This window comes from Protomyctophum parallelum, assembly GCF_964188405.1.
Source record: "Protomyctophum parallelum genome assembly, chromosome: 23".
NCBI lineage: Eukaryota > Metazoa > Chordata > Actinopteri > Myctophiformes > Myctophidae > Protomyctophum > Protomyctophum parallelum.
In genome coordinates, this window is record NC_139715.1 from 28,718,899 (window position 1) to 28,739,112 (window position 20,214).

Below are 20,214 nucleotides of genomic sequence, written 5' to 3' on the forward strand. Positions count from 1 at the left end.
TTCTGGTGGGAAGAGGCTCACAGCGCATTGTGAGTTTGTAGATGGGCTATTTTCAGAGAACACATTTGGTGTAGAGCAGTGTTGTTTTTGTCGACTAAAACCAAGACGAAAAAATTTCGACTACCTTTTTTTCACTGACAAAAACTAAAGAGACTACGACTAAAACTAAAAGCAAAATTTGTTGCCAAAAACAACACCGGTGTAGAGGGCTTGGGGGGAAAAGAGCAGAACAAGTACAGAGCGGTCAAACCTTGACATGAACGACCCCGACACTTCATACATAAACTGTCGAGCAAATCTATGAAGCCATCTATGAAGCTACGAGAAGGTTTGATAGAATATGAAGCGGGGGTCCCTGCTTCATCTCTCTCCCAGCTAGGGGGTCCCTGCTTCATCTCTCTCCCAGCTAGGGGGTCCCTGCTTCATCTCTCTCCCAGCTAGGGGGTCCCTGCTTCATCTCTCTCCCAGCTAGGGGGTCCCTGCTTCATCTCTCTCCCAGCTAGGGGGTCCCTGCTTCATCTCTCTCCCAGCTAGGGGGTCCCTGCTTCATCTCTCTCCCAGCTAGGGGGTCCCTGCTTCATCTCTCTCCCAGCTAGGGGGTCCTTGGCCTCACCAACTTTAATGAAGACGTCTGGCTTTAGTGCTTCAACAACTCTCTGTCCTAGGACACGTGTATACAAAAGCACAGTGACATTGTGAAGGTGTTCCTGACAATGAGAACACTACTAACTCACTCGCTTCCTACAACAATCTACAGACCTACAGTAAAACCTTGAGTAGAAATGATGACATTAAAGGTTATGTCTGTATGGTGATTTAGACCGAACCCCAGTCTCCCACTCGGCAAACACCGACGAGCCAATAGAGCCGAGCCCCGATTGGCAGAGTTGTTGTGGCCGCGGGTCTCGTCTGGGCCCTGGGGCACTACATCTGCATTAGGCCCAGACCAGATCACACCACACGTTTTAACCAATACCAGGCTTCAGTGGCGTGCACAGACATTTAGAGGGGCAGGTGCTCAAGTAAAAAAGAAAAGGGCACCTTGTGCAGCGCGTGGAACCGGCTGGTTGCCTTAACCCATTTTGGGGTGGGAACCCATTTTGGTGTTAGCATTATGGTATGCTTTAGCTATTGAAAAATAGCAGATCTACAAGCTCATAGCGCGCCACCGAGTGGCGCGCTACGAGCTTGTAGGTCTGCTATTTTTCTTTAATCGAAGAACCACTGACATAGAAACATAGCTTTAGATTGTGGGGGCCTAAATAATATAGTAGAAGCGTTTTTATCAAGAATTGATCAATGTCACCATGGTCCACACACTACAAAGAAAACGTTTTTTTTTTTTTTTTAAAGAGCACATTGCCAAAAGGGCAGGGGGTGCTCTAGCACCCCCTAGTGTCTATCTGTGCACGCCACTGCCAGGCTTCAATACCGAGCTTACTGTACATCCGCATGCTGTCAAAACTCACCTGCCCAGAGTAGCAGCACCGTAGTGACGATAAGCAGCTCTCCTGTCTGGAGGCGAGGACTCATGCCCAGACCTTCCATAGCCGGCTCGTCTGCACACAGAACAGTAGAGAACCCACGCACGTCAGACCACGTTCAATCACAGAGTCAGGGTGAGCGTTTAGTGTCACGATAGGCCAAGAGATTGAGAGAGTGTCCAATTAGAGGTTGATTCATTTTAATTAGTTTGGAACTGCTCTGACCGCTCATTTTATTCACCACCACTGTAATTGAAGTTAAGTGGAATGAGTTCTAACTGAACTGAACTGAACTCTCTCTCTGTGTGTGTGTGTGTGTGTGTGTGTGTGTGTGTGTGTGTGTGTGTGTGTGTGTGTGTGTGTGTGTGTGTGTGTGTGTTTACGGTGGTCCAAAACGCCAGCAGGGTAGTGGTCAGTCATCTCCAGGGTTCTGAAGTGGACCGTCCTACTGGCCAGGCTGTCTCCTTGGAGCCCCACAGACTGGACCTACAGACAGACAGACAGACAGTGAATAGTTTATTAGACAAAAATGTAAAAACAGCGTTCACGAGTACAGTCAATCACTCAGTCCAAATGGATAGCACCGAAAAAGCAGTCATTCAGCGGAGGCACACTGTCGCGCGTGGACGCGCACGTCCCCTGCTGTGCGCAGCTTAAAAACCGGGTTTTTAGACAGCTGGTGGATGGAAAATAAGCTCCACCTCCGCGCCCGACGGACGCGACGGACAGCTTCACGGACGCGCTCTCCTCCGCGTCCGTCGGGCGCGGAGGTGGAGCTTCTTTTCCATCCACCAGCTGTCTAAAAACCCGGTTTTTAAGCTGCGCGCAGCAGGGGACGTGCGCGACAGTATGCTTGCGGGGATTGCGGTCTTGTTTCCATTTAGGCCCTATGCCAGGGGTATTCAACTGGCCCACGGACATGTTAGATTCTGCGTGTGTGTGTGTGTGGGTGTGTGTGTGTGTGTGTGTGCGTGCGCGCCACCTGGACACTGTAGTGTGTGTCCTCGTCGAGGTCCCACAACACACACCAGCGGCTTGACGTGTTCACCTCACGGATCCACCGCTGCATGAGACCGTCCTGCCTCTGCATGCACACGCACACACACACACACACACACACACACACACACACACACACACACACACACACACACACACACACACACACACACACACACACACACACACACACACACACACACACACACACACACACACACACACACACACACACACACACACACACACACACACACACACACACACACACACACACACACAGGAGATTAGTCAGGTAGCATGAGTCATACATTCAGAAACAGGCTTACATAAACACACACAAACACAGAAAACGACGCTTTGTGTGTTTAAACAATAAAGCACTTTGCAATGCCTCGGGTGTCAATGTTTTTTTGTAAAGTCACACACAAACACACACACACACACACACACACAGTATAACTCAACATGTTTACAATATGCAGTGGTGCAACTACTTAACCCTGTAAGACCCGGATATATTTCTACTTGCAAAAAAGAGACCCTGATGAAGGCCCATGCAGGCTGAAAAGCGTTTTTAACCCTCGTTTTTATTATTTAAGTAATTCATGAAATAAAGGATTTTTCAAACGGGAGGAAGATTCCCGCTACCGTTGGAGTCAATGGGGGTTGTGCAATAGTATAGCGTGCTTCCTAATTGTATCAAATATAAAACATTAAAAGATGGGAGATCTGAGCAGCCGATGCTGGGTGAATTTGAAAAGACGGAGGTTTTTGGACAGACGGGGAAACGGTAGCCTAGGCTAGGGAACCGACATCTGCTAAATTCATTTTCCCGAGCCATGTGGAGCCTATGCCCTTCATCTCCCTACAGTCTGTGTAGTGTGAAGCAGATTGATGTACAAACCCCTGGACATCACACTACAGTTATGTCCAGTTGAAATAGAAAAAATCCTTTATTTCATTAATTACTTAAATATTAAGTGTTAAAAACGTGTTTCGGCCTGCAGTGCATGGGCCTTCATCAGGGTCAACTAAAGATGACTGTTTGACACGTCATTAAGTAGTGCCAGTAATCAGCATCTCATTAGATCACATGACTTCACATCATCATTAGAATAATGCAGAAAATAAGAAACACCTGGGTGTGCACACCTAACTATTACAGACCATTAGTAAACAGAAAATTACGTAAAAAAAATAATATATATATATATATATATATATATATATATATAAATAATCAAATGGAAATGCAGTATATAAATGGAGAAAAAAAGGAAAAAATAAATAAAAGTATAACTGTTGGTATGTTATACTATGTATGAGGATGGAGGGGAATGGAGAAAAGTCACTGTAGTAAGTACGGGACTTTTACAGGAAGGGAGAGAAATCGACGTCATCATTTAGGCCGGGGACCAGTTTGAAAGGAAACTGTTTGTAAGGATCTCCAGGCCACACACACTAGCGCTGTGCCTTATAACAGTTGGTACAATATGAACAATGTTTAGGAATTATCATTCTAAACCTACAGTATGTGCTGACAACGTGCCGTCCTCGAAACGACGACATTCCACAAATCCGTGTCTTGCAGAAGCGTACAATGACAATGGCCTTTTAATGCAATGCTCTTAACCCATTTCGACCGAGGACCGATTCTACAAAATGTCTTCTAAATCTTTGACAGTTTTCTGGAAAAACCCCACGTTTCTATCGTCAGTCGTTCTCAAACATTTTCATGTCAAGGATCCCATGTAATTGCCCGCCGACCCCCCCCCCCCCCCCCCCCATCTGAAAATATGTTGTTCCAGGGAAGACCCCACCCAGAAGCAAAGATATGAGTTAAAAACGTTCGCTCTCAAAGAAAATATTCAAACATTTGGGCCACATTTTCAAAAATACCAGACCTACAAGCTCGTAGCGCGGCACTGAGTGCCGCGCTATAAGCTTGTAGATCTGCTATTTTTCAACAGCTAAAGTACAACATAATGCTTGAAGCACCAAAAGGGGTTCCCGTCCAAAATGCGTTAAGAAGTACTTAAGGCGCTGAGAACGCCTTAACTCGCTTAGGGAAAGCCGTCCAATGCTTTTAGTTTAGTCGCGAGGGGCCTTTCCGGCGCCAAAGCAGCAATCTACACCAGTGTGCTTGGTCAGCGCTGATCATTTTACCTCCCACATCCTGGCAAAGGGGGAGGGAGGGAGTCAGATACTATTAGTTTAACCAATGAACCATGCCCGACCGTCTCCATTAGTGGGAATGATTTGGCCTGAGCCTTACTGGGGTTCCATCTGACACTTCTTTCTAATTCATCTGTCTCGTAGCCAATTAGCAAAATGTAACACCGGTCGTCAAGTACAAAATGTAAAGAATTACCTCCGGAGACGGTCTGAGGTGTAGTTGGCCCTGATGTGCACAGCGTGGCTCTTTCCCTTGAACTTAAGACGCTTAACGCATTAAGATCTGAGATCGATTCGACAAAATGTCTTCTAAATCCTAAGAGTTTTATGAAAAACTCATGTTACTAATGGTTGTCAAACTTCTTCATGTCAAGGACACCCAAATGTATTATGCATTTGGCCACCAAATCCCATCTCAAAATATGTTGTTCCACGGACCCCCAGGCCCCAAAGCAAAGATTGGAGTTAAAAGAATATATATATTATTCTAAGATTTGCACAAATTATCACGATTTTCCAAAAAAATGCAGATCTACAAGTCCGTAGCGCGGCACGACCCAAAGTATAAAATAATGCTTTTTAGCTCAAATCTAAAATGACACCGTGGATGCACATGTCAGCAGTGGTCGACAGAAAGAATAACTAAGAACATGTATTTGAGTATACTGTAGAATGCTCAGCCGTCAAACATATTGTACAATATCTCAACCCTAAGACATATTGTAGCCTACAATATCTGAACCCTAAGACATATTGTAGCCTACAATATCTCAACCCTAAGACATATCTAGACCTCTCCAGACCATGGTCTGGACCTCTAGACACCTTGATGTCTATGTGTGCACATCCCCGTCTGAACACACTTCTTGGAGGCATTCAGAAGCATCAACAGAAACGGAGGCTACACTTACACAACAATGCCGACGGCATTCTTTGTCTTCTTCTGTGAGCAGCTCGGTGTATAATTTAGCTCGTTTTCCCTGGGCTCTGTTCACATTCATAATTCATCCTGCTATACAATATGAAACAGCTCTGTCTGCCTCTCAGTGTTGGAAAGTAACCGAGTAGGTTTATCTAACCCATTTAGACCCCTGGCTACCACAGCGGTAGCCACACCAAATGCTGCTAAGAAATGATTCGTTGCTAAAATACATGTTTGTATTGTGCCATTTTTAAGTTAAAGGAGAATTCCATAATAAAAGGCTTTCTTACCTTTCTTTCTAGTTGTTACGTCCCCACCAAAGAGGTCCAGGTGTTATTTTGTGCAAAATCTCCTTATTGGCTATTTCCCCTACCATAAGCCCTAAATGATTTGCATTGAATTGAATGGGGCTATGGGGTGTTGTGCTAATTTGCTTATTTCCATCGCTCAAAAAAATGTTTTTTTTGTATATATCCTCTCTTCATAATGTAAATAATATCCCAAGCGGCACACTTTACTACTTATTTTAATGGAAATAAGAGAATTAGCACAACACCCCATAGCCCCATTCAAATACCCATTCGATTCAATGCAATTCATTGAGGGCTTATGGTAGGGGAAATAGCCAATAAGGAGTTTTTGCACAACAAAACACCTGGACCTCTTTGGTGGGGACGTAACAACTACAAAGAAAGGTAAGAAAGGTAAAAAAGCCTTCTAGCATGGAATTCTCCTTTAAAGGACCACTTCTCAACCCATCTTCATATAATAGGTCCTCACTAATAATCATGATAAAATGGCAAAAGAAATTTCTACTCAGTCTGTTGTCTCATAGGAGGGCTGTGGGCAGTTTATAAACCGTCCTCCAGTGACATCATCCATGGGGAATACAAGCCAATAGAAACTGCAGGCTTTCTAAAGTCCTGAAAAGTTGCAGTGCGAAAATGGAAGCGATCGTTCTCACGATAATACAAATCTAAAACATTTTGTTTAAAAAAAGATCTGCCTAACGATGATGTCACTGGAGGACGGTTTCTGAACTGCCCACAGCCCTTCTATGAGACACAGACCGAGTAGAATTTTCATGATTATTAGTGAGGACCTATTATATGAAGATAGGTTGAAAAGTGGTCCTTTAAGTACAATCGGGGTTAGTGCAATAACAGCTGCAATTAAGTGTGTACCTGCAATAGAATAGGGATTTGTGCAATAACATGAAGTACGGTTATGTGTGTGATCTTGTTGTATTAGCTTTTATAGTTTTTATATTCTAGTTTATGATTTATGATAGTTTATGATGCACTGATCGGTTGTCTGTATGACAATAACAGTAGTAGTTGGCAAATAATTTGAATTAGGTTTTATGTGACTTTTTTGTATGCCTGTACCTGTGCCTTTCATCTAAAAATGAAATAAAAATGTATTTAAAAAAGAAAAGAAAAAAAAGATCTACAGTATCTACCTGAGCTGTCTTCTAAATCCTGAAAGTTTTCTAAAAAACCTCATGTTTCTATGTCAGTCGTTCTCAAACATTTTCATGTCAAGGACCCCCAAAAATGTATTTGCCTGTCAACCCCCCCCCATCTGAAAATATGTTGTTCCAGGGACCAAGCAAAGATTTGAGTTAAAAACATTCGCTCTGAAAGACAAAGAATATATATTCAAGGATTTGCGCCACAAAAAAAAACAGATCTACAAGCTTGTAGATATGCTATTTTTTTCAATAGCTAAAGTGTAAACATAAAATGTGTTGAGTACAATTTCAAGGTATTTGTACTTACAATATCCGTATACTTTTACTCCTCTACGTGTATTTGACAACTTTAGTTACTATAGTTACTTTGTAAATTTTGGATTATTATAATAAACCATACATTAACCACTTCATCCCTATACACGTTTCGGTGAGTTAAAAAAAACAAAAAAAAGATCTACAAGCTCACAGCTTGGATCTGAATTGTGAGCGGCTGGATCTTAATCCCAGCACCATGGAAGGGGTGATAGTCTAAAATGTTTTGATGCTTGGATATTTCCGTATGAATGAAAAATAATTGATGCACAATGCAAATGGATACATTTTCATACGAGTTGATGCTCAAGCCATCAACTCTGTTCCCTTTCTCGTATGAATATGTATGTGCACTATAAGCTCACACACTCATTTCCATAACCCTATTTGCATACATATTGTACTGTACATATGCACATGCGCACACACAGACACACACGCATGAAGAACATGCAGTCACAGGAAAACATCCAGAGGGTTCATTTAACTCAGTGAAGAAGAAGAAGAAGGGCGCCCTGAGCGCGAGGGTCGCCCTAAAGGGCGAGGTCGCGTGCACGCATCCGCCTAGGTGACGGCAGACTGCTGTGTGAGCACTGGCGATTTGGCATGGGGGGTCAGATCAACACGCACTGGCCATATATGGAGCGTGCCGTGTACAGTGTTTGATGAGGTCAGATCAACATATGGAATGTCAGAACAGGTCAGCTCCATATAGATCTAAGGGTGGCAGCGGGGGCAGTGTCTTGTGTGTACAGGGTTTGATGAGGGCTCAGGTAGGGACGGGCCTTAATTTTCGGGCCTGTTGAGAACTCTAGTTTCCGCTGGCTGCACTAATAACTTTGGGGCGGGCCCGTCTAGAGTTTGAATGGACAGGTATCAGTCAAAAGGGAGACAGGAAGGACGGGTGGGGCAGGATCAACATATGGAATGTCAGAACAGGTCAGCTCCAAATATGGAGATCTAAGGGTTTGAGGCAAGATGTAGAGTTGCTGGCCGGCTTCATATATGCAGATCTAGGTGATGATCCAGCCTTCTCCACGTATGGCTATCCAGTTCAGTAGATTGTCAGTGCATTGTCAGAACATTGTCAGTTCTCAAACGGCACATCTTTAGGTAGGAAGGTGCCAGACCATTGAGAGCTTTATAAACAAGCAAACTGTAAGCCAATGTAGTGATGCAAACAAATGGTGTTTAGTTAGTTGCTGCGAGAGTGAGGTCTAGCCAACAACAACTCGGGATTCCTGGATCGCTGCCCTCCACAATTTCCTATCCAACATCAGGTTCTTGAGCTCTTCAGTGTTGTCAGCCAAGCTGTCGCGCCGCAGCACGTCTACATTAGGTGGTGCGCTTCTTTCCCCTCCCGACATTGCCCTGGGTTGGCTCCCATAGGGTCAATAGGGGTCAAGGGTAAGTACTTGAGGCAAATGGTGTTTACAAAAGTGTACAAGACCCTTTTTCCGATCAGTTTGTACACAATGAGTGAAATTGAACCCCCTGGATTGTTTGTATTTGACAGTCAAGTGTATACACAGTACAGTTACCTCCTGCGAGATGGCGTATCCGATGACCGTGTCTCCTTGTGGGAGGTTCCATGTGACCATGGCGGAGTGGGCTCTGAGCTGGGTCACCGACACGTTGACAGGAGCCGCTGGTACCGCTGCTGGCACACACACACACACACACACGAACGCACGCACACACACACACAAACTTTAATTATTTATTTGAATCGACAATTTTCTTTTTTTTATGCCCATGATTTTGCAACCCATTTTTTCACCCAGTGTAATTTATCTAATGTAATCCTGGGCGCTGCACTTCCTCTGCCAACCTGGGGGGGGAGCAAACTGACCTCAAGCATGAGGGAGTCCAATCTGCTTCTTTTCCCCTGACAGGGGGGAGTTTCCCCGGCCGGACGTAGCGCGTGGAAGGAACACGTTATTCCGACCAGTTCCTTTCCCCTCCATCAGGCGCCCCGGCTGGCCAGGGGGAGGCAGTTTTAGAGACCAGGATTACTGCATGCTTTTTTTGAGGGTACCTACCCTAGGGGACACGGGGAGAACATGTGAGGGTACCTACCCTAGGGGACACGGGGCGAACATGTGAGGGTACCTACCCTAGGGGACACGGGGAGAACATGTGAGGGTACCTACCCTAGGGGACACGGGGAGAACATGTGAGGGTACCTACCCTAGGGGACACGGGGAGAACATGTGAGGGTACCTACCCTAGGGGACACGGGGAGAACATGTGAGGGTACCTACCCTAGGGGACACGAGGAGAACATGTGAGGGTACCTACCCTAGGGGACACAGGGAGAACATGTGAGGGTACCTACCCTAGGGGACACGGGGAGAACATGTGAGGGTACCTACCCTAGGGGACACGGGGAGAACATGTGAGGGTACCTACCCTAGGGGACACGGGGAGAACATGTGAGGGTACCTACCCTAGGGGACACGGGGAGAACATGTGAGGGTACCTACCCTAGGGGACACGGGGAGAACATGGAACATTGGAATGTTTATCTTGGAAAGCCTGCATGGTCCGTGCAAAACAAATTAATCAAAAACACTTCTAGAATCAGGACCTAATTATGTCAGTGGTTCCCAGAGTGGGGTCCGGGGACCCCCAGGGGTCCTTGAGGGAGTTCCAGTAGAACGTTTCTGGCTTGAGGTAAACATTCTGCGCTAATGCTAATGATGGCAAATGTTTTTCAGTGAGTGTGTGCAGGGGGGTGCTGCCGGGAGGAAACATCCTGTTAAAGTGGACGCAGCTGTGAGCTGTGGCACAGCTTAACTACAATTATGCTAACAGCTAGCAGCAATAAAACAGTTAACGGAGCCATGAATTGCAACATTAATTTCACTCTGCTGTGCCTGTGCATGTCTCTGATGTAAACTTATGAAGGACTATAAATAGGAACTTGAATTTGAACTTGAACACACGCGCGCACACACACATGCACACTCACAACCACACAGTGGTGGGAAAAGTATGTGATGTTTTACTTGAGTAAAAGTATACTGCAATATAGAAATACTAAGTAAAAGTACGGAATTCAAAATGTACTGAAAGTAAAAAAGTATTGGCATCAAACTTAAATTACCAAAAGTAAAAGTACTCACTCACTTATACATTTCAAGTTTTCAGATGCATAAAACTCTTTTGAAAACAACACATTGTGAGTTTGTAGATCTGCTATTGTCAAATGTGTGAAATGCATATAGGGCACAAGTGGTTACTATACGTTTTGTTGGCTAATAATAATCAAAATCTTGAAAGTAACTATAGTAACTTAAGTTTTCTAATAAATGTAGTAAAAGTACAATATTTGCCTCTGAGGTGAAGTGGAGTAGAAGTAAAAGTACTGGAAATTGGAAATACCCAAGAAATGTACAAACAGGGCCTACATACTGTAAAGTAAATGTACCTATAGTTACTTTCCACCACGGCATGTCTCTGATGTAAAGTTATGAATTATTATAAAGAGGAACTTTGAATTTGAACGCACGCACGCACAGCACGCATGCAAAATTAAAAACATTAAGGAGCAGCACACCCTTTGATGCCCTGTCTTATGCATGGTCAAACATGTACTAATCCAGTCCTTGGCACAGTATGAGCTCCTCAGAGTCTTAAATTAAACATTGGACCAATCTTTTACACTCTCAATTAGCATTCAGGGTTTCTGCGCATGGGGTGAACGTCCCTGTCGTTGCTGTCACATCTCACATTTCAACCTTTTTACGTATTCTCCGTATAAATTAATGCCCTACTTTCATTGTCGGTATGATATAGACATATAGTGTCCCACAAAAGTAGCAAAAATAGATGATCTAAAAAGATTGTAGATACAATATTTTCAATATTGTGCAAACAGTGTAATTGGTTAAGATTATTTAACTTTCACTTTATTTAACTAATAAAAAGTAGGGCTGGGACTGGATTAAAACAATCTAATTAATTAGAGGCTTTGTATAATTAATTAATCGAAGGAATAAAATCAATAAAAACGGTGGAATGAGCTAGCTGGAGAGTTTTGGGGAGTGCATTCCACAGGGTTGGGGCAACCTGACCATTAGAAAACATCTCTCTGCTGATTCAGAGGACATAACAGATTTACCAATACCAATATTGTAGCCAAAACCGTTTAGTTAGACATCAGACATCTGGTGGAGTGTGGGTTGGACATGTGGGTCCTTGAACTCCTATTTGGAGTCTGTCGGACTAACGTTAGCCACGTATGGATTCCAACCAGTGTCAACCCATTCTGACCTGAGATCAGATTCATACGAGGTTTCCGCCGGACACACACTGGTCTGATGAACCCATTCTGACCTGAGATCAGATTCTAAAAATGTCAGTCGTCTTTTTAGATTTTTCAAAAATAGCAGACCTACAAGCTCGTATCGCGCCACTCGGTGGCGCGATATGAGCTTGTAGATCTGCTATTTTTAAATAGCTAAAGCATGACATGATGTTGACACCAAAATGGGTGCCCGGTCAGAATGGGTTAAGACTACAAATGTTCGTCAACTATACCTTTTTCCACTGGCGAAAACTAAATGGAAACTAAATGAAAATTAAGCTATGATGACTAAAACTAAGACTAAATATATTGACAATTTCGTCAACAGATAAAAACTACACTAAAATGCTAGGAAGGGGACTAGTGGACAAGCGATCCAGAATAAGTCATTTTACACTGAAAATGGCAGATCTACAAGCTCACAACACGTCGCGCTGAGACACGTTGTGATCTTGTATATCGGCCATTTTCAGCATGTGTAAAAACAGTCATTAAGACAAGGCCCGCCAAAATACATTTAGTCAACAAAATCAAATGTAGATTTAGTAGACTAAAACTAGACTAAAACAAAAACATTCCAGGTGACTAAAATATGACTAAGACCAAATGAAAACTATTCAAGAGACTAACTAAAACCAAAATCTGCTGCCAAAACCAACACTGGTGACAGTCAAATACGCAAAGGTCATGAGAGCTCAGTGGCCAGCTCATGAACAAACACTATTTCTGAGTGACTGAGATCTTTTGTAAAGCAATCGCTTCTGGAAAATAACAGAAGACATATAACACATTATTGTCTGCTGTGTTGCTTTTCGATGTGTACATTGTGTAATTTTATAGCGGTATCTAAAGAGCAAAAAGTACGTTTCTGAACGTGCCAAGTATCGCGAGACTGTCCACCGTTTCCTGTCTGGCAAGAGACCCCGGAACAGAAACGATACCTGCTGCTGTTTAAATCCTCAAATAAAATGATTTATACTGTGCACTCTGTGCACATCGACAAGCAAGTGATTGGAAAACAAACTGTGATATGTATCATTTTGTATTCCTGAACCGATTATATGACACAGGTCTCTTATTGGTTTGTTATGAGCTGGTCCAGCTTGCTCCATTCACTGCTTTGTATTCATGTAACTTCCGGTGCGAGATTTGGCTCCCATGAAAGTGGCATGGCGCAGCACAGTCACGTGACCATGACCTTCCCTTCTCTAAACTTCCTTGTGGGCAACCAGGAAGTGCAGGAACTATATGCACCGAAAGGGAAATTATTGTCCGAAACCGAATACAGTTGGCCGAATACTGAATATCTGAATATGATTAATAATATTAATAATATGATATATAATATTATTATATATCTTTTTTTTCCTACCATTGCTGTCATGGCCGTACCTTAAAGCTACCTGATGTATGGCAAAATAAATGGTTATGGCAAAACTTAACTTAAATAATAATCACTTATGGGTCCATAAAACATTTATAAAGCTCTTTTGAATGCATTAATTGCATACACTATTCGGTGATATATTTTCTGCCTGAAACCGAATAACCCGAAAATGCATCTTTAGCCATTTTCCGCCAAATATTTTCTGCGGCCGAATATTCGGTGCATCACTAGCAGGAACATGTGAGTAAAAGCTAAAAGCTAAAATGTGTTCTTGGCATTAGAGTTCTCATCGGGCCCGAAAATTAAGGCCCGGCCCTAACTGGGCCCTAACTGATCAGGCCCTAGGCCCGGCCCGGCCCGACTAATTAGCATATATTTTAGGCCCGACCCGGCCCTAAAATGTCGGGTCGGGTTGGGCCTGGTCGGGTTTGTGCAGAGTTTGAGAACTCTACTTGGCATACTCTGTGTTAACTTTGAGAGGAGGTTTTGTTTTCCTGTGGCTGGCTGATCCCTGCGACCGAGAGGGCGGCCATGTTGTTGCCCTTCTGTTCCAACACGTAAAGGACAGCGGAAGGACGTCTGGTCTGGGGTCAGTGCTGCTGGGACGGGCCCGGCTGGCTGGTCTGGGGTCAGTGCTGCTGGGACCGGCCCGGCTGGCTGGTCTGGGGTCAGTGCTGCTGGGACTGGCCCGGCTGGCTGGACGCTGCTGTAAAGTATGCTAATTCTGCCCCGCCGCCTTTCCAGCATCATTATCTCAGGAACTCGTTTGGACACGGCCGGACGAACACGTCGGATTAGCCCTGACGTGACGCGCGAGTGAAGCATGGATAGCTTCATCACAACGACTGTCCTCTGGGGTGTGTGTGTATACACCGTGCATGATGGAGAGAGATGAACATGGAGTGGAGGGAGGGAGGGAGGAGGGAAGGGATTGAAGGAAAGAACGTAAGGCAGGTTAGAAGGAAAGGGAGGGAGGAGAGGAAGAAAGGCTCAAATATATCAGTGGTTTTCGACCACTAAATGGTAAATGGTGCATCCATATAGCGCCTTTATCATTACATTCACCCATTCACGCACACATTCATACACCGATGGTGGAGGAAACTATAGCTAGCCTTGCATATAGCCAGCCTTTGCAATGCATATCGCCCCCCAGGCAGATTTAGTCTGGCCCCTCTCAATTGTGGGACTTAACGGCCCGAAGTGGTGACGATCGAGCCAACCAGATTCGTCTGGAACCAGGCTATAACCAACCAGGGCCCAGTATTCAAATATGGGGTGGGAATCGCGGGACATTGCAAAAAAAATAAACTGAGTGGTGCAACTCCGTGTGGGTCCCCGGAACTTCCAGACCCACAGGAACGCGGCCAGGGTGCCAGCCCGGTTCCGAAACGGTCGAGAATTAACATTTAGCAGACACCTCTCCCTCTCTCTCTCTGTAATTTAGCAGGCAACAGTGAAACACTATCTCTCTCTCTCTCTGTTTCTAGCACAACAGCGCCATTTTTGCCCCTACTGGTACTCTAAACATAGGGACGGACATAGGGACAGGTACGTGGACATATATGGACATTGCTGTTCCTTGGAGTGGTTGCACCACTCAAAAATCGAACACTGAGAGGGACGAGAGTAGGGGTGGGTCCGGAACCTCGGGACCAAGCCGGTATACCGAACCGAACATGCATGGATACCAGGTACCCATTACAATAATTACATTTTCGGTGTACTCAGGCTACAGACGTGCACAGCCTGTCATGCCATAATTATCGATTTATTTAACAGCTAAAATCCGGTGACACACTGTTGTAAGGATTAGAGTAGCTGTGAGCGCATTGAGAGGGGACGTGGGGGTGGGCGTATCGTTTCGTCCATCAGTGAGACAATAACACACAGCTGAGTGATCAGCCAACGGTCCCACGCTGGCAACATCAAAGGCAGAGTCTCACAGCTGTTCCGAGTTGCTAATTAATAGCTCTGACTGCACTCCCAGTTGGAAAAGGAAAGGATCACTTCTGTCCGTGATTCTGACTGTAACAATAACCAATCCTACAGTTTGAATTGTACACACACACATAGAGCAAATATAGTCCTAATGATATAAAAAAAAAGCTTGTGTGAGTGAGTGAGTGAGTGAGTGAGTGAGTGCGTGAGTGCGTGTGTGTGTTGCAGTGCTCCTCAGTCTGAGATAGAGGCTTTCTCTTGTTAGTCAAAATGTGTTATTAAGTAAGTTCTTATTCTCACTCTTATCCACAACGTACGGTTGAATAAAGGATATGTCACTCTATTCATTACAAGTCTTAAATTGACAATAATTAGGAATACAACTTTTAGTTATTTGTTATTTTTGTTATCAATTCATTAAATTAATGAAGTTATTTTATACCATTTGGAACCGAAATATGGAACCGTTAGGAACCGGAATCGATAAGCAGAACCGGAACCGGATTCACACAAATCCCAACGATACCCATCCCTAGATGAGACTAATATCGACACAGTGTCATTAGTATCGCTACGCGAGGCTAGGAGGAAACCATGCGAGGCACCAACCAGCACATCTGGAGCAATTAGGGGTTCAGAGTCTTGCTCAAGGACACTTCGACACTAACTCTGGGGGAGCCCGGGATCGAACTGTTATACCGGCCACTCTACGCCTGAGCCACCTACAGACGCCCCTGTGGACCAGTGGTCCGGGGACAACCAGTGGTCCTTGAAGGGGTTCCAGGTGGTTCCCAACTAAAGGATGAAGAGTTGGTATATGCAAGAATTTACAAGAAGTCTACACAATTAGAAAAGTTGTTATTTTGATCAACGCCTGTTGTCTACTCTCTGCTAATGGTACCAACATCAATACAGCATGGAATGGAACGACGAAAAGAAGTCTTTGTTCTGAGAGGTTCTTTGTTCTGAGAGGTTTTAATCTCATCCAATGGAATGGATGATTAATGGAAGGATGGAAATGAAGACCGTATAGAAATAAAGGAATCCATTTAGAGAGAGAGAGAGAGAGAGAGAGAGAGAGAGAGAGAGAGAGAGAAAGAGAGAGCGATAAAGTGAGGAGGAGGAGACAGTGGCAGGGATGAGTCAGGCATATTTCCATTAGCTGCTCCTCTCATGACACCATTCAATCACTGAGCTAATGGCTAACCACTGCGAAGTCATGAACCATTGTTAAGTCAGACGCTCGAAAGGAGGACAGGAATAATGAATGCCCCGCTCGTCTCCATCTCCCGTCGTACAACTGTACGATGTGTCTCAGTTAACCATTATGTTATACTTTAGCCGTTGAGAAATAGCAGATCTACAAGCTCATAGCACGGCACAGATTGCTATTTTTGAAAAAAAAATCGTGAGAACGCGTGCACATCTTCAAACAGTGTTGGGACGTAACGCGTTACTGTAAAGCCGTTATTTTCGGCAGTAATTAATACAATAACACTTTTTTTTGTAAGTTCAGTAACTCAGTTACCGTTACGGGTGCAGTACTAAGTTCCGACACGTGTTTTGGTCCGACCGTCATTAGACCGACAACCTACCGAAACAATGACGACAAAATTGTGATTATCTAAAAATAACTGTATTGTAAACAGTTGAGGGAGGATTCAGCACCGTGGAGGCGTGGATAGGGTAGGAAACACTGTGCATGGAGTCAGGACCACGGACAGCTCTCTGAAATAATATAAACCACCGTCTCCCCAAACACTGGAATTACCATTTCAAAACATTTTCAAAAAGCATTCCCTAAAGTGACACGTTGTGAGCTTGTAGATCTGCTATTTTCACTATAGTTTGGGTCCAGCGGAAACGTCGAATTTCTCTTTTGGGCCACGGACGTACGTGTACGCACAGGTGTACGTCTGTAATCCACGTAACTCGTGAACAGTTTGCCAAAATTGGCGTGTGTGTGTCAAAATTGACACACCACCACAGGGAGTGCAGTGCCCAATATCGAGTTGGTGGGATACACCGTTGTCCAGAAACACCACAAAAGGCTCTGGCCAGGCTCTGCCAGTGGACCTAATGAGCCTCAGTCCCCTCACCTGTACAATTCCCAGCCTCTGCCTCAGCCAAATGAACACCTGCCATTTGATTACTTAACCAGTCCACTTTTCATAGTCAGTTTGCACTCTTCAGACACAGGCAGACAGACGGATACAGAGAGCTCCATACGGGACACAGACAGACAGTTAAAACGGGTGCTATGGCAACAGCTATTGCATACTAGGTTCCCAACTTGCATCGTCTGCCGACGGGCACAGGTCTAGTTTAACATAAAAGGCAGCTTGCTGTCCCAATGTTACCTCCTGACACGTCTGAGGACAAGGATGCTGCCTCCTGCCATGCGAGAGTAGAGGAGAGCAGAGGAGAGGCAAAATGTATGAAATTTAGGAGGAGAGGATGTAGATCGCATTTAGGAGGACCTCCTCCTAACCTCACAAACACTATGCCTAAACCTAACCCTAATACCTAAAACCACTTCCACCTGGGAATGAATGAATGAATGAAAAGAGAGTCTGTGGAACCCAGACATCATTATTGCATTATCTGTACATGCCACAACATTGCGTGGAAGTGTGGGAAAGTGAAATTATCCATTTAATTGAACGGCTTTCTTAAATAGTCCATTTATAATTATAATAGTGCAGGATGTAGAATACAAGCATATCATTTTCTCACAGATGGGTTTTGCCTTTTCAAGGGCATCCATGCATGCAGCAGGTGTTTCTCAACTGATTGTGAGCCTGCAGGGACCACTTGTTGTATAATAATCAACCTGGGGACCACCGATGTGTCCAAGCGTGTGGGCTTAACCCATCCAGGACTGGAACCCCTTTTATTTTAACCCATTTAGGCCTGACGTCGAAATTAAAAAAAAAATATTCTGAAAGAATATATATTCAAAGATTTGTACCACATTTAAGATTTTTTTTAAATAGCAGACCTACAAGCTCATAGCGTGCCACCAAGTGGCACGATATGAGCTTGTAGATCGGCTATTTTTCAATAGCTAAAGTATAACATAATGCTTAGTTAAAACACCAAAAGGGGGTTCCCGCCCAGAATGGGTTTTAAGCATGATCATATATTTTAGCTATTGAAAAATAGCAGATCTGCAAGCTTTTTGAAAAAAAATTGAAAATGTGGCGCAAATCTTTGAATATATATTCTTTCAGTATTCAGAGCGAACGTTTTTTTGCTTCTGGGGGGATCCCTGGAACAACATATTTTCAGATGGGGGTCGACGGCCAAATACATATAATGTTTGTGGTCCTTGACATGAAAGAACCACTGATACAGAAACATGAGGTTTTTTTCAGAAAACTGTCATGATTTAGAAGACCTTTTTTTCCTCTCATCCTGCAGGCCTACCGCTGTGGTCTGGATTGACACCGATTCTCACAGAGATGTGTGTAACTGTGTATAGTTGCACAGAAGGTTAAAAATAAAACGACTTACTTTCACTGTAAGCCCAGGGAATTCTGCCCGACAGCTTCACAAGCTGAATGTGTTTTTATTTATAATGTGATGCCTCTTGGCACAGAGTCTAATCTGAGCTGATCCTCTTTCTGTAGTATACTGTAGTTAAACCTGTCCTTTTTTGCCATTGAAGCAAAAGCCAAAGGAAATTTCAATGTCTTTATTTGAGTCCACATTTATGACCGAGGCCAAGTCATTGAAAATTTTAAAATGATTTTTCATGTAATGTGAACGCAGGGAATCAGAGCTTCAAATTGACATATCGGTTGTTCAGTTTGGCCCACAGATATGGCTTATACAGTAATGTCTTGCAGAGATACAGCGAGTTGAGAAAACAGGCTTGAAAGGTCCACTTCTGTAGTCTCTATAACATTACACCTATAGCTACTGTACATGTTTAAGCATTTATTGCATATTTACACGTCAATTTCAGCATTCATTTCAGACATGCTCTAGTATGTAAAGAGTCTGCCTGTGGTATTAACTCTATCTCTATACCGCCAGCTGTTAGCATAAACCCCAGTTCCCAGTGCCAGCATACGTGCTCACTTTAACCCATTTTGGTGTTAGCATCATGTCGTGCTTTAGCTATTGAAAAATTGCAGATCTACAAGCTCATAGCGCGCCACCAAGTGGCGCGCTACGAGCTTGTAGGTCTGCTATTTTTGAAAAATCGAAGAGCGACTGACAGAAGACATTTTTTTAATCTGATCTCAGGTCAGAATGGGTTAAACTCGCTAGCCTACATACAGCATAGCATAGCAGCATTGGAACAAGCACACACTCTTTACCTTTCGTCACAAGCTTCTACATGGCGGCACAAATTAAATCCGAAAATCCACCAAGGACAGCGATTCTGGAGTTCGGACTTATGGAGGTTTGAAAATCCTCCTTTCGACTGCTTTGCACTAGGGATTAGTTTTTCAATCGGAGCGGCGGGGCGTTGCTATGGGAACCGGACCAATGTTAAAAGCTTCCGTAGGATTCAACCGTTGTATAGACAGAGTCTACGTTGGGGTACGTATATACTGTATACGGGCCTAGGGCGTGGCATGGAGGTGATCAGCCTGTGGCACTGTTGAGGTGTTCTGGAAGCCCAGGTTTGCTTTGATAACAGCCGTAAATTAATTTGTATTATTGTTCAGTCTCATGTCTCACCCTTTCCTCTTGACAATAGAACCTAGATTATCTGTGGGGTTCAGGTCAGTCCAGTTGGCTGGTCAATTAAGCACAGTAACACCATGGTCAGTACACCAGTTACTAGTAGTTTTAACACAGTAATACCATGCTCAGTACACCAGTTACTAGTAGTTTTAACACAGTAATACCATGGTCAGTACACCAGTTACTAGTAGTTTTAACACAGTAATACCATGGTCAGTACACCAGTTACTAGTAGTTTTAACACAGTAATACCATGGTCAGTACACCAGTTACTAGTAGTTTTAACACAGTAATACCATGGTCAGTACACCAGTTACTAGTAGTTTTGGCTCTGTGGGCAGGTGCCAAATCTTGTCAACATACTGAAGCACAATGTACTGGCTGTGTTGAAACCATTGTTAAGTTTTCACTGTCAGTGGACCAACACCATGCAGATATCATGGCCTAAATCATCACTGTGTCCAGAGTCTCAACACAACGATCTATTGTGATATTTTACAG

General features: G+C 43.9%; 1 protein-coding gene across 1 annotated transcript in view; it reads right to left on the reverse strand.

The window, feature by feature from the left end:
- Positions 1-20,214, reverse strand: part of LOC310853984 (fibronectin type III domain-containing protein 4-like) — a gene marked incomplete at both ends in the record, with an annotated part of 51,804 nt that overhangs the window by 11,825 nt on the left and 19,765 nt on the right. Inside the window, 4 exons of the mRNA XM_083758459.1 lie at positions 1,470-1,559; positions 1,868-1,970; positions 2,467-2,568; positions 8,914-9,032. Coding sequence (XP_083614585.1) covers positions 1,470-1,559; positions 1,868-1,970; positions 2,467-2,568; positions 8,914-9,032 — 414 coding nt within the window. The remainder of the gene's footprint in view (positions 1-1,469; positions 1,560-1,867; positions 1,971-2,466; positions 2,569-8,913; positions 9,033-20,214) is intronic.